At 33.3% G+C, this 13230-nt stretch overlaps 1 protein-coding gene across 1 annotated transcript in view; it reads left to right on the plus strand.

Annotated features, from left to right (window-relative positions):
- Window positions 1–12841, plus strand: part of Zgrf1 (zinc finger GRF-type containing 1) — an 82556-nt gene extending 69715 nt beyond the window's left edge. Inside the window, exons 22-27 of the mRNA XM_071614466.1 lie at window positions 806–933; window positions 2561–2684; window positions 10319–10495; window positions 10630–10764; window positions 11447–11708; window positions 11888–12841. Coding sequence (XP_071470567.1) covers window positions 806–933; window positions 2561–2684; window positions 10319–10495; window positions 10630–10764; window positions 11447–11708; window positions 11888–12045 — 984 coding nt within the window. The 3' untranslated portion in view covers window positions 12046–12841. The remainder of the gene's footprint in view (window positions 1–805; window positions 934–2560; window positions 2685–10318; window positions 10496–10629; window positions 10765–11446; window positions 11709–11887) is intronic.
- The last annotated feature ends 389 nt before the right edge of the window (window positions 12842–13230 follow it).

Raw genomic sequence — 13230 nt, forward strand, 5'->3', positions numbered from 1 at the left:
GTTATTTATTATTAAGAAAATTAAGTGTTTATATTATTTTCTTGTTTCATAGGCTTTGTGGAAGCAATATGTAATTTGTAAATCATATTTTTGTAAATCACATTTGTTGAAAGAAGAGATGATCAGTTTATATGGATTGCCCTTGCTATGAGGAAGTGTAATTGTACTTGAGATTATTAGAAGGGAATATGCATATATACATATTTATACTCATACACACAAATTTATGTACTCATGTATGTGCATGTGTACAGCTAATAAGCTACAAGACCAATGGCCACATCATTTAAACAATTCAACGATTTTTCTATTTAACTATAGAGATTAAATATTAGATTTTCAGGCTTTTTGCTTGAGAATAATGGCATTCTGCTTAATATTTAAGATTTGCAAGATTCAAATATACTAAAGTTTACAAGTACCTAGTGTGCTTCAAGGTTAAGCAGAGGATATTTTACTAGCATGTTCATTGTTCTTTGTGAAGAACTTTGGCCTCTGTTGTCATAATGCATGTTGTATTGTTGAAGCTCATCTAGAAGGTAAAATACATCATCCTTGATGTTTTTTAAATCATTGATTTTTATAATACCTTCCTTCTGGATATCAAACTGGACCTTTTATTTGTTCATATTAATGGGCTTTTAGTTAAGTAGCCTATATTCTGTGATTTCCATTTTGTATTGGGAATAATAAAAAATGTAGAAATAAAATGATTTTTGATTTTAGCCTACAAGTTCTTTGGTAAATATATTCTCTTATTTTCTTTTAATAGTTGTCAACTAATAGCATTTTGATTTTAATAAAGGTTCGAGTAGTTGGAGTTACCTGTGCAGCCTGCCCATTCCCATGCATGAATGACCTTCAGTTCCCTGTGGTTGTGCTGGATGAGTGTAGTCAAATAACAGAACCAGCCGCTCTCCTTCCCATTGCAAGGTAACGTAAAAAATTCCAAAAGAACTCACATGTCAAAATTATTTCAAACATTTTCTGAGGGCTGGGGATGTGGCTCAAGCGGTAGCATGCTTGCCTGACATGCGCTTGGCGCTGGGTTCGATCCTCAGCACCACATACAAATTAAAGATGTTGTGTCCGCCGAAAACAAAAAAATAAACATTAAAAAAATTCTCTCTCTCTCTCTCTCTCTCTCTCAAAAAAAAAAAAAAAAAAAAAAAAAATTTCTGAGTTCAAACTCCTACCAAAATTTTGTCAAAATTCCTAGCAATTCAAGTACATAGACATATTTTTAAAAATAGTACAGAGGCAAACTTTTTTTAAGTAAATTAAATGCATCAAAATTTTGATAGTGTATAGTTTAGAAATTTGAATCACATAACCCTTAAAGCCTTGAGAGCCTTAGTGCTAGGATTCTCCTAGGATGTTACAGATTTCTCTACCAGATTAAAAGTTCCTCTTTAGTCATAGTTTGAAACCAATTCCAATGAAGAAAGTCTTTTAGTTCCCTTACTCAGATATAATTCAAGTGTTTAGATTTTGAAAATATTTTTTGGGTTATGAAAGAGTATAAAAGTTTATAAAGAAGAACAAGTTGAAAACGAAAATTTGTCTCCTAAAATTTAGAAGACTATGAAATTTTCTAAGCTGTCCTAGCCAAGAAAAACATTGTGCTTTTAAAGCATCTTTAGGGGAAGGGGATATAGTCTAAACCACACACACACACAAAAAAAAAAAAAAAAAAAAAGCATTTCTTCTTGAGGAGTCCTACAGATAGTAGAAAGAGTACCAGATTAGGACTCAGGACTCAGTAGGCCTTGCTCAGTCCCCAGTTAATAAGAGAGTAGGGTACCAGCTGTCAGAGTTTGCTTGGGAATTGGGATGTTCCTGAATCATGGGGGTTTGTGTTTTCAAACTATGATAGTCCAAGGCAAACCAGAATGAGTTGGTCACTCTACCCAGGAGCCAGGGGTGGAAGAATCATGAGGCCCTGGGTGAGAACAGTGGGGTAATATAGCACCTACTGTATACTGAATACATTATTACTTTATTTAATCTTTATAACAGCCATGCAAGATGTTATTACTGATAAGGTTAGTGGTAAGAATACTGAAGCATAAAGAGAATAAATAAATCACTATGTCCATAGAATATTATACAGTTAAAATTTGAATAATAGCTTTCTTTACAAAGCTTGGATTCTTTCCCACTGTATCTTACTCCTATTTAGAAAGACTGCTTCTGAGAGCCTAATTTACCTCACCTCTAAAACAAGCAAAATCAATTATAAGAAAGCTTCTAATTCTAAGAGTTTATGGATTCTAAAAATAATTGTTTTCTGTATGTATTCTCTGAAATACTAACTCCATGCAGAGAGAAGGGATATTCCTTAGGGTTTATTTGGAAAAAAATAAGTTATGCAAAAGATTCTTTAATGGATAACATTTCAAAGCCTTTAATCTACTTTTTAGCACTATTAGCCTTATCAGGTCTCAATACACATCTTAGGATTTTTATTTTTAAAATACGTTTTGGAAAATCCAATAAATGTTGTCAATATACTCTTTTTCTCATTGCTTAGATTAATTTTTGAAATTTTGTTTTTAAGGTTTAAATGTGAAAAGCTGATTCTTGTTGGAGACCCCAAACAGCTGCCTCCTACTATTCAAGGTTCTGATGCAGTTCATGAAAATGGATTGGAACAAACTCTTTTTGATCGACTTTGTATAATGGTACATGTTGCTAAGTACTTTCAGCGTTATCACACATGATTATACATGGTACAGCAGAATGGAAATATTAGAAAACCTGGTTCTTTTTCTTAATTAGTTTATAATTGGAGTAGCTTAAAAGTACTTGTCGTGACACACGACTAAACCAATTAGGGTCACTTCATGTGAACTGGGCTGGCATGAAATAATAACACACAAAGAAATACCTTTTTCTTTGGATTCTGTGATGGCCCCTCTGACCCAACTCCCACAAAAGAGGCAAGGCAGGCAAGAAAGAGAGAGAATGCGCCTCAAACCCAGGTTTTATTAATGGGGGAGCTAATCCATGGAATATTCTATCCAAAAAAGGGCAAAAGGGTAGGATTACAACAAACAGGTCAACCCCATCCGGTGACGCCCACTCCCCGAGCTACAACTTTCTTATCCAAGCAGAGGTAAAGTCCACGTGCATTGCAGGGTGCAATACCAAACCAGTTCCTCTTTACTCAGGATTTAAAGGTGTGTGCATAGCTCCTGTTCAAGGGGGCTCCCCAGACAAGTATCATCTTAAATATACCTAGAATCCTGTGATTTTAACATGACTTTATAGAAAGGATATTTTCCCTATGTACTTCAGTAGTGGGTAGTAAGTACATTGCTCTTGCTTTAAAATGTAAGAAACTTTTAATGCTACTGTTATCCATGTGGAGCTCTTTAAAAAATAATTAGTATATTTTAAAATGGAGGGGAAATTCAAATAACATAAAAGTAAATAATTCAAATTCAAATAACATGAAAGTGAATAATTCGGTGGTGTTTAGTTCATGCATAATGTTGTACAACCATCACCTCTTTCTAGTTCCAGAACTTTTCCTTGTCTTATTTTAGCAGTTATTTTCCTCTTCTCCTGCCCCCTGGTGATCACAATTCTGCTTTTGGTCTATATGAATTTGTCTATGCTGGATTTTTCACATAAATGGAATATGCAATATATGATCTTTTGTGACTGGCTTCTTTTACTCAGTACAATGTCTTTGGGGTTCACCATCTTATAGATCAGGACTATGTTTTACTTTTTTTCCCTATAGTACATTTGTGTTGTACAAGCATCACCTATCCATTTCCACAGCTTGTTTATCATCTCAAACAAAACTTTGTAATTTTTAAGCAATAATTCTCTATTCCCCCTCCCCAACTCTCTAGCTAGTAACCTCTAGTGTACTTTCTGTCTCTGTGAATTTGTCTAATCTAGATGCCTCATGTAAAAAAAAAAAAAAAAAAAAAAAATATATATATATATATATATATATATATCCTTTTGTCTTTGACTTATTAACTTAGCATGTTTTCAAGATTCATCCATGTTGTACCATGTGCCAGAATTTCATTCCTTTTTTAAGGCTAAATAACATTCCTTTGTATGTATATTCTACATTTCGTTATAGATATTTGGGTTGGGTTTCCACTTTTTGACTATTGTAAATAATAGTGAACTTTTATTTATATTTTATTTTATTTATATATTTATTTATTTATAGCCACTGTGAACTTTGGTGTACAAATATCTGTTTGAATCCCTGCTTTCAGTTCCTTAGTATCTGCCCAGAAGTGTAATTCCTGGGTCATGTGATAATTCTGTTTCACTTTTTGAGGGATTGTCAAACTGTTTTTCATACCAGCTACATTTCTTTTATGTTCTTGGTAGTAGTCACAAAGGTTCCACTTTCTCCACATCCTCTGCAGTGCTTGTTATTTTCTATTCACAATAGCCATCCTAATGAGTGTGAAGTGGTATTACATTGTGTTTTCCCAAATGATGGTGATATTTAACATTTTCCATGCATTTATTGGCCATTTATATATCTTCTTGAAGAAATGCTTATTCAAGTCCTTTGCCCATGTTTTAATTGGCTTTAATTCTTGTTGAATTGTAGGACTTCTTTCTGCATTCTGGATATTAATTCCGTATCAAATATGTGATTTGCAAATATTTTCTCTCATTCTAAAGGTAGTATTTTCACTTTCTCATAGTATCCTTTGATGAACAGTTCTTAATTTTGATGAAGTCCAATTTATATATATTTTGTGTTGCTTGTGTTTTTGATGTCATAGCCACAAAATTGTTGCCAAATCCAATATCATTAAGATTTCCCCCAATGTTAACTGTCTTTTATTTATATTTAATTTTTCATCTGCATTATCTATGGAACCTTTCTCTTATATCAGAAATTTAATTTCTGTTCTCTTACATTTCAATTTCAAATTGCTTTGAGGTTTCTTTCTTTTTTTTTTTTTTAATAGGAAAAGGAACATAATAAATTTTACATGTTAAGGCACAGAAGTGTGAGACTTCATCATTGAATTTTAAGTTGAGTTGTAGTGACTTTTTTGTGAAAAAATTATATTTGTTCTTGGCTTCCTTTAGTTAGTTAGTTCTTTTTTTAATATTTGTTTTGTAGTTATAGATGGACAAAATATCTTTATTTTTATGTGGTGCTGAGGATTGAACCCAGTGCCTTGTGCATGCTAGGTGAGCACTCTACCTCTGCCCCTCAACCCCAGCCCCAGTTAATTAGTTCTTTAAAGTTATTGTCTTGAAAACCAATCTATTTCTTTAGTGTTGAAATTTCCCTTTTATTATCTTACTTCTGAGATTGTTTTACTGGATTATATTTGGATTTGATACTAATGTTTAAACACTTATGGATATTTTTCTTCTGTTCCTTGGTTATGCCTTTGTCTAAGATGAATTCCGAATGTATCAGCTATGATTTGAATGTGTCCCCCAAAGTTCATGTGCTGGATATTTGATTTGCAATGTGGAGGTGTTGGGAGGTAGGACATTTTAGAGATGTTTAGGTCATGAGGGCTGTATCTGAATAAATGGATTAATGCTATTATCATAGGATTGGATTACTAATATAAGGAGTATGGCCCCCTTTGGCACCCTGAACCCCTCACCCTCTTGCCTTCTGTCATGGGAAAATGCATCAAGAAATTGTTCACTGGAATCCCAGTGGCTCAGGAGGCTAAGCTGGAGAATCGAAGTTCAAAACCATCCTCAGCAAATTAGTGAGGTCTTAGATAACTTAGCAAGACTCTGTCTCAAAATAAATAAAAGGGCTGGGGATGTGACTCAGTGGTTGAGTACCCCTGGGTTCAATCCCTGGTAACCCCCCGACACCCCCAAAAACTGGTTGCTCACTGGATGCTGTAACTTAAATTTGTATTTTCTGGCCTCCAGAACTATGAGAAGTAAATTTCCATTTATTATAAATTACCCAGTCTCAGATAGTCTGTTATAATAGCATAAAGCCAACAAAGACAGTATTTTGGCGGGGGAGGGAAGCTTTTTCAGATTTATATTCTATATTCTCTGTATTTCTATGATACCCTGGTGGCAGAAGGGTTTAAAGTTGGATTGAAAGATAACTAGGTTAAGAATGTATATACTATCTTTTTTTTTCTTTTTGGGGGTACTAGGGATTTAATCCAGGTGCACTTTACCCAAGGGCCCTTACAACTAGCTACATCCTGAGCCCTCTTTATTTTTAATTTTTATTTTTTAATTATTTTTAGATATCATGACAGTAGAGTATATTTGGACATATTATATATACATGGAGTATAACTTATTCTAATTAGGATCCCATTCTTGTGGTTGTATGTGATATGGAGTTTTACTAGTGGTGTATTCATATACAAACATAGGAAAGTTATATCTGATTCATTTTACCATCTTTTCTATTCCTATCCACCCTCCCTTTCCTTTATTCCCCTTTGTCTAAACCAGTGAATTCCTATTCTCCCCCTGCCCTTAATGTGTGTTAGCATCTAAATATCAGAGAGAACATTTGACTTTGGTGTTTGGGATTGGCTTTTTTTCACTTAGCATGATAATCTGCAGATCCATCCATTTACTGGCAAAATTGTAAAATCATTCTTTTTTATGGCTGAGTAATATTCCATTGTGTATATATACCACATTTTCTTTATCTGTTCATCTATTGAAGGGCATCTAGGTTGATTCCATAGCTTAGCTATTGTGGACTGAGCTTCTCCTAAACATTTACATATCAATGTGTCAATGTAATATATCCACATCAATTAACTGCATTAGTGTAGTATGCTGATTTTAAGTTCTTTGGTTTTATACCAAGGAGTGAGATAACTGGGTTAAATGGTGATTCCATTCCAAGTTTTCTGAGGAATCTCCATACTGCTTTCCAGAGTGGTTGCACCATTTTGCAGTCCCAGCAGCAATGTATCTTATTTAATAAAAAAATTTTTTTTTTGGTATTGGGGATTGAACTCAGGGGCACTCAACCACTGAGCTACATGCTCAGCCTTATTTTGTATTTTATGTAGAGACAGGATCTCATTGAGTTATTTAGTGCCTTGTCAATGCTGAGGCTGGCTTTGAACTCCAGAACTTTGTATGGAGGCTATAATCCCTCAGCCTCCCGAGTTGCTGAGATTATAGGCGTGCACCACCATGCCCGGCCAATGTATTTTATTTTGAGATATGGTCTCACTATGTTTCTGAATCTCTTGCTAAATTTCTGAGGTTAACGTTGAATTTATGATCCTCCGTCTTAGCCTCCTCAGTCACTGGGATTTCAGGCATGCGTCACCACAGCTAGCCATATGTGATGTCGTTATTAGTTTTGTTTTTTGGTACTAGGGATTGAACCAACCTAGGGGCACTTAATCACTGATCCACATCCTGAGCCCTTTTTAATATTTTATTTAGAGACTGGGTCTTGCTGAATTTCTTAGGATCTCACTAAGTTGCTAAGGCTGGCTTTGAATTCAAGATCCTCCTGCCTCATCCTTCTGAGCCACTGGGATTACAGGTGTGCACCACTGCACCCAGCTGTCTTTATTAGTTTATGTGTGCACTCTTGTATATAAGGTTGGTTTCATTAAATATACTGTACTAGAATTCACTCCAAGTGGTTGGATTTGGGGATCTCTTATTTTATTTATTATTTTATTATTATACTTAGGAGCCATTTCCATTATATCACTGCAGCTTAGGTTAGGAATCTCATGGTGCTGAGTTCTCCCCTTTACCCCTGAATCTTATTTAACTCCTGATGATGAGCCCTTTTTTTAAAGTTTATGGCATTAGATTAGCCATGTACCTTTTTGTGTTGCATAACTGCTAAATTTGGTTCTTTATTACTGTTATTAGTTTTGTTTTTATTTTTATTTATTTTTCTATTATTGTTTCTTTAGATATTAGGGAATGGATTCTTCAAGGCAGTGTTTTTTTTTTTTTTTTTCTTTCTTAATTCATAATTCCCCTTTACTTTTGTGGTTTAGGTTGCATTGAGGTCCCCCCGCCATACTGGGAATTGAACTCAGGAAGACTACCACTGAGCTATATCCCCACCCCTTTTTATTTTTTATTTTGAGACAAGATCTTGCTAAATTGCCCAGGCTGGCCTTGAACTTGCTGTCCTTTCTGCCTTAGCCTCTTGAGCCATTGGTATTACAGGTGTACGCCGCCACATTTGACTGCATTGAATTTTTAGTTGAGTTGTAGTCAGTTTTCTAAAGAACCAAGCTTTCAGTTGTCTTGAGCTTTTAATTATAAGATTCAAAATTTCTATCCCTCCTATAAGTGTATGGCTTCTTTTGAACCAGACTTTTAAAAACCTTTTTTAAAAAAATCTTAATTTAAAAATAATTTTCAAATTCTAAAAGCATTTTTGGGGTAGGCACTAGTTACTTAGTTCAGTATTCAATAAGAACCACAAGTATGGAGGCTGTGAAAGCTTCTACTTTGGTCCCTCAATCACTATTTCTCTTCCCCACAGCAATAGTCATCCCTTTTTTATATCTTTCCAGTGATATTTTATAATAGTAGAAGCAAATACATAAATTATTTCCCATTTGTTTTAAAAAAATGGTAACATATATGTTCTTCTGCTTTTTGTTTTTCCACTTATTTGTTGTTAATGCCTTTTAAAATGTGAAGTATATTTTTATTTGGGGAAATTTTTAAAGGGCAAATAAAGAATAGACTGAAAAATGATTTAGTCATCAAGTAGAATAATATAGAAATTTTAAGATGAATGAACTAGATCCATACAGATAATTCTCAAAAATATAATGGATGTTGAAAGAAGCAAGGTGCAAAGGGATACTTATTGAAAATGCCATTTATGTGAATTTCAAAAACACGTCAGATGACACATATTATTTATAGACATATACCAGTGTAATACACAACATATAAAAGTGCATGGGAATGCTACAAAACAAATTCAGGATTGAGATCATTTCTGGGGAAAGTGGTAGAGCAAAATAATGTGGGGGGAATTTTGCTGTATATGTCATACTTTATTTTTAACCAAAGAGAGTTGTGAAGCAAACATGACCAAAGCTAATAACAAGTCTGGTTGCTTGGCACATGGATGTCATATTATTTAATTTACTTTTCTGTATATGTAAGCTAGTTCATAATTAAAGTAAAAGAAATAGGTAATATCTAGTATTCATTATAGGAAGTGTTAAATTGCAAAAAAGTAAAGATAAAAATAATGCATCTATAACCTCACCACTCCAAGACAAAACCCTTTGTAATATTTTATTATTTTTCTCTTCCATCTTTTATGCTAGGGCTATATGCAAATATCAGATGTATGTATTTTTACACAGTTGAAACCATACAAAATAAACATAATTTCTATTCTGCCTTTTTAAATTTTCTACTATACTCAATCATTTCCCCTTATTATTATTAGTTTTATAACCATCTCTTGTCATAAATATATAGAATCATTAAATATTAAATTGTGTGGATATTATTCAGTCACTTCTCTAACATTGAACATTTGGTTGCTTCTATTACAAATAATGATCCTTTGAGCATTTTTTTACGTAATGATTTTTGCTAAGAGTTTCACATGCCTACTGATTTGGACTTATCAATGTAGACAGATCTGTGCCCCATAGAGTAGTTAGGATTGATTTCTTATGTGTTTTTCCCCCATGGAAGATATTTTGTCCATGTAGTCATCAATATTGTTTTAATTATACAAGTATTATTATTAGAGTTCCTTGTAGGTGTTTGGTATGTTCTAGCAATACTGCAGAACTTTTTGCAAATAAAGGACATGATCTGGAAGATTGGAAGAGACTTGGATATTATGATGCATTAATGAAATTTGAAACATTTTTGAAGATTCAGATTGAAAAAATGGCTCTACCCACAGAGGAAAGTTAATAAATAAAAAAATTACCAATAGCATTTTCTAATTTTTAAAAATATATTTTAAAATTGTACTATTAGGTTTATTCCAGCATGTTAGGTGTTAAACTTATTAGATAATCATAAGTTGAAGATTTGATGTGTTTGATGTTTTATAATTTTATAGTGTAATAGTTTACCATGAATTTATTTTTTATTTTTCTTCATTATTAGGGATCAAACTTGAGCCTCACACATTTCTAAACAAGCCCTCTACCATGAAACTAGATCTCCTAGTAACTTCTTTTATATTTTTATCTGTGGTTTATTGTATCATGATTGTAATTCATCCTCTAAGAATATAATATAGTGGTATTTAAAAATGTTTAAATATTATCATTTTTAAGAGAAAAAATGCTGTTTTAATTTGTTTTTCTACATTTAAATTTTTCAGGGTCACAAGCCAATTCTGTTGAGAACCCAGTATCGTTGTCATCCTGCAATCAGTGCTATTGCCAATGATCTATTTTATGAAGGAAACCTCTTGAATGGTATTTCAGAGACAGAGAGGAGCCCTTTATTAGAGTGGCTACCCACCCTGTGTTTCTATAATGTTAAAGGACTGGAACAGGTAAATGACATTAGTGTTGAGGGAAGTCAACACGATTTAGTCTCTCCGTTTAATTTTATTGTTGTTTGTAGGTTTACTTGGTCTTTCCGTAGCCTTTCTGGGAAATATAATTTTGGTTCTGTTTCTTATTCCAGATTGAAAGAGATAACAGCTTTCATAATGTGGCAGAAGCTGCTTTTACTCTCAAGTTGATTCAATCATTGATAGCAAGTGGAATCGCCAGCCCTATGATTGGAGTGATAACATTATACAAATCCCAGATGTATAAGGTTTGTGTTACATATTATATTTGTCACATGTTAAGCATTATATTTATATATGACAATATTTAATATTACATTTGTAGTAGTTTGGTTTGCTTAAAAAACTTTTGTGACTGTAGTTTATATAGTAAAAAAGAAACATTCTGATTTTTTTTTTCTAGCCTGGCTTTTTTTGTGCATAATTAAATGTAAACCTAACAAGGTTTAATTAAATTCAGTTTACAGCTGTTGGGGCAAAATGCAAATAAACAAATTAGAGGGAAGAAAATATGGTGTATGCTTTGTGTTTTGAGACAGATCGGATTGAATCTGTTTTCTAAAATGTTCTCTCATTATTACTACATTTACCAGTAAGTCAAAGGTAGATACTAGATATTAATGTACACCTGAGCCAATTACTTCTAAGTAGATTTTTCTTTTAGTATTTTTTCTTTTTCATTGTTTGCTTATTTATGAGCTCTAAATTAGCATATCCAAATGAGTTTCCTAGCAATAGATAAGTAATTTTGTTTTGTTTCATAATTAACATTGTCATTTATCTATCATTTTAGAAAATATCTAGCCAAGTCTATGTAAGTCATGAAAGAGAAATGTTAGTTTAATTAAGATGGTGGCTGTGAGTAGGTCTGTAGATTTACCTTTTGCACTGTCTCTGCACTGCATGATTCTTGCCTTCTTTCCTCCACAGCTCTGTCATTTACTCAGTGCTGTGGACTTTGACCATCCTAATATTAAAAGTGTGCAGGTGTCCACAGTAGATGCTTTTCAGGGTGCTGAAAAGGAGATCATTATTCTTTCCTGTGTAAGGACAAGACAAGTAGGATTCATTGATTCAGAAAAACGAATGAATGTTGCATTGACCAGAGGAAAGAGGCATTTGTTGATTGTGGGAAATTTAGCCTGTTTGAGAAAAAACCGACTATGGGGGCGTGTGATCCAACATTGTGAAGGTAAAATAGAAATGTATTTCTTTCAAGCATTTTTTAATTAAAACTCTTGTGGGTTAATGTGTGGGATGGTTTGGGCAGGAATAGCTCTAGATTTGTCATTGTGGGAGAGAACTGGTATGATAATATGCAGACTACTATAAAATAAAGAATAATTGTCTCCTGTTTTGTATCTTTTTAAGGAAGTGAAAATGGATTGCAACATGCAAGCCAGTATGAACCCCACCTGAACCAGCTCCTTAAAGATTATTTTGAAAAACAAGCAGAAGAAAAACGGAGGAAAAAGACTGAAAAAGAAAAATCTAAAGATAAATCTCATTCACAAAAAGACATAATTTAGGAATTTTGTATTAATGTAAATTGATTCATTTTCAAAACTCTTGTAGGAAAAAATCTCTATAATATCTTAAAAACATGCTAAGTAAATACATCTAAAAATTCACTCTGCAAAAAAGAACATGCATTACTTATACTCAAATAAATGCTTTGTTTGCAAAAGAAATAAATTTTGACAGGGCATAGTGTTATATGCCTGTAATTCCAGGGTCTTGGGAGGTTGAGGCAGGAGGATCACAAGTTCAAAGCCAGCCTCAGCAATTTATTGATGCCCCAAGCAACTTAGCAAGACCCTGTCTTAAAAATAAAATATAAAAAGAACTAAGACTGTAGCTCAATAGTTAAGCAGCCCTGGCTTCAATCCCTGGTACTAAAAACAAACAAAAAAGGAATTTTGCAAGGGGTAGTAAGAAGCCTTCCTGGGGAGTGCCAACACACTTCAGAAATACGTGAATATTTCAGAAGTTCATCTGTTGGACGCATCTGTACAAATACACCAACACACCCTTTTCTGAACTATTATTGTATTCTCATCTTTTAGAAATACAACATCCATCATTTTAAAAACAAAGACATTCACAATTACACTTTTAATAAGTACAAAAGAGAAGAAAGAAAAACACCAAAAGTTCACAGTTGGAGATGTGAACCAGGTAGCCAGTGCCCAGCACCATACCTGGTTGAGTAGCTGCTTAATAGGTATCCATTAGATGAATGAATGAATGATGAAAGACTGCCTTTGACTCACTTCCTTCTGGTCTTTCCCCTCTACATTTACTTGCACAGTAGTTATTGGTGTATATAATATATATGGATTAAAATTTTTTATTATAAAAATAACATTCTCCTTATATAAAATTCACAAAATACAGAAGAGTATTCAAGGGGGAACAAAATTACTTAGAATTTCACTAATCCACTATTCAGAGATAATGATTAACATAATGCTTCAGTCTTTCTATATTTATATTCTCTTCATATATCTGTATATATACATGTATATACATATATGTAGTTTTAAGCCCCTTAAGTTCATACTGTTTATTTTTATTTTTTTGGTACTGGGAATTGAACTCTGGGGCACTCGATCACTGAGCCACAACCCCAGCCCTATTTTGTATTTTTATTTAGAGACAGGTTCTCACTGAGTTGCTCAGTGCCTCACCGTTGCTGAGGTTGGCTTTGAACT

This window comes from Marmota flaviventris, chromosome 7 (genome assembly GCF_047511675.1).
Source record: "Marmota flaviventris isolate mMarFla1 chromosome 7, mMarFla1.hap1, whole genome shotgun sequence".
Classification (NCBI taxonomy): Eukaryota; Metazoa; Chordata; class Mammalia; order Rodentia; family Sciuridae; genus Marmota; species Marmota flaviventris.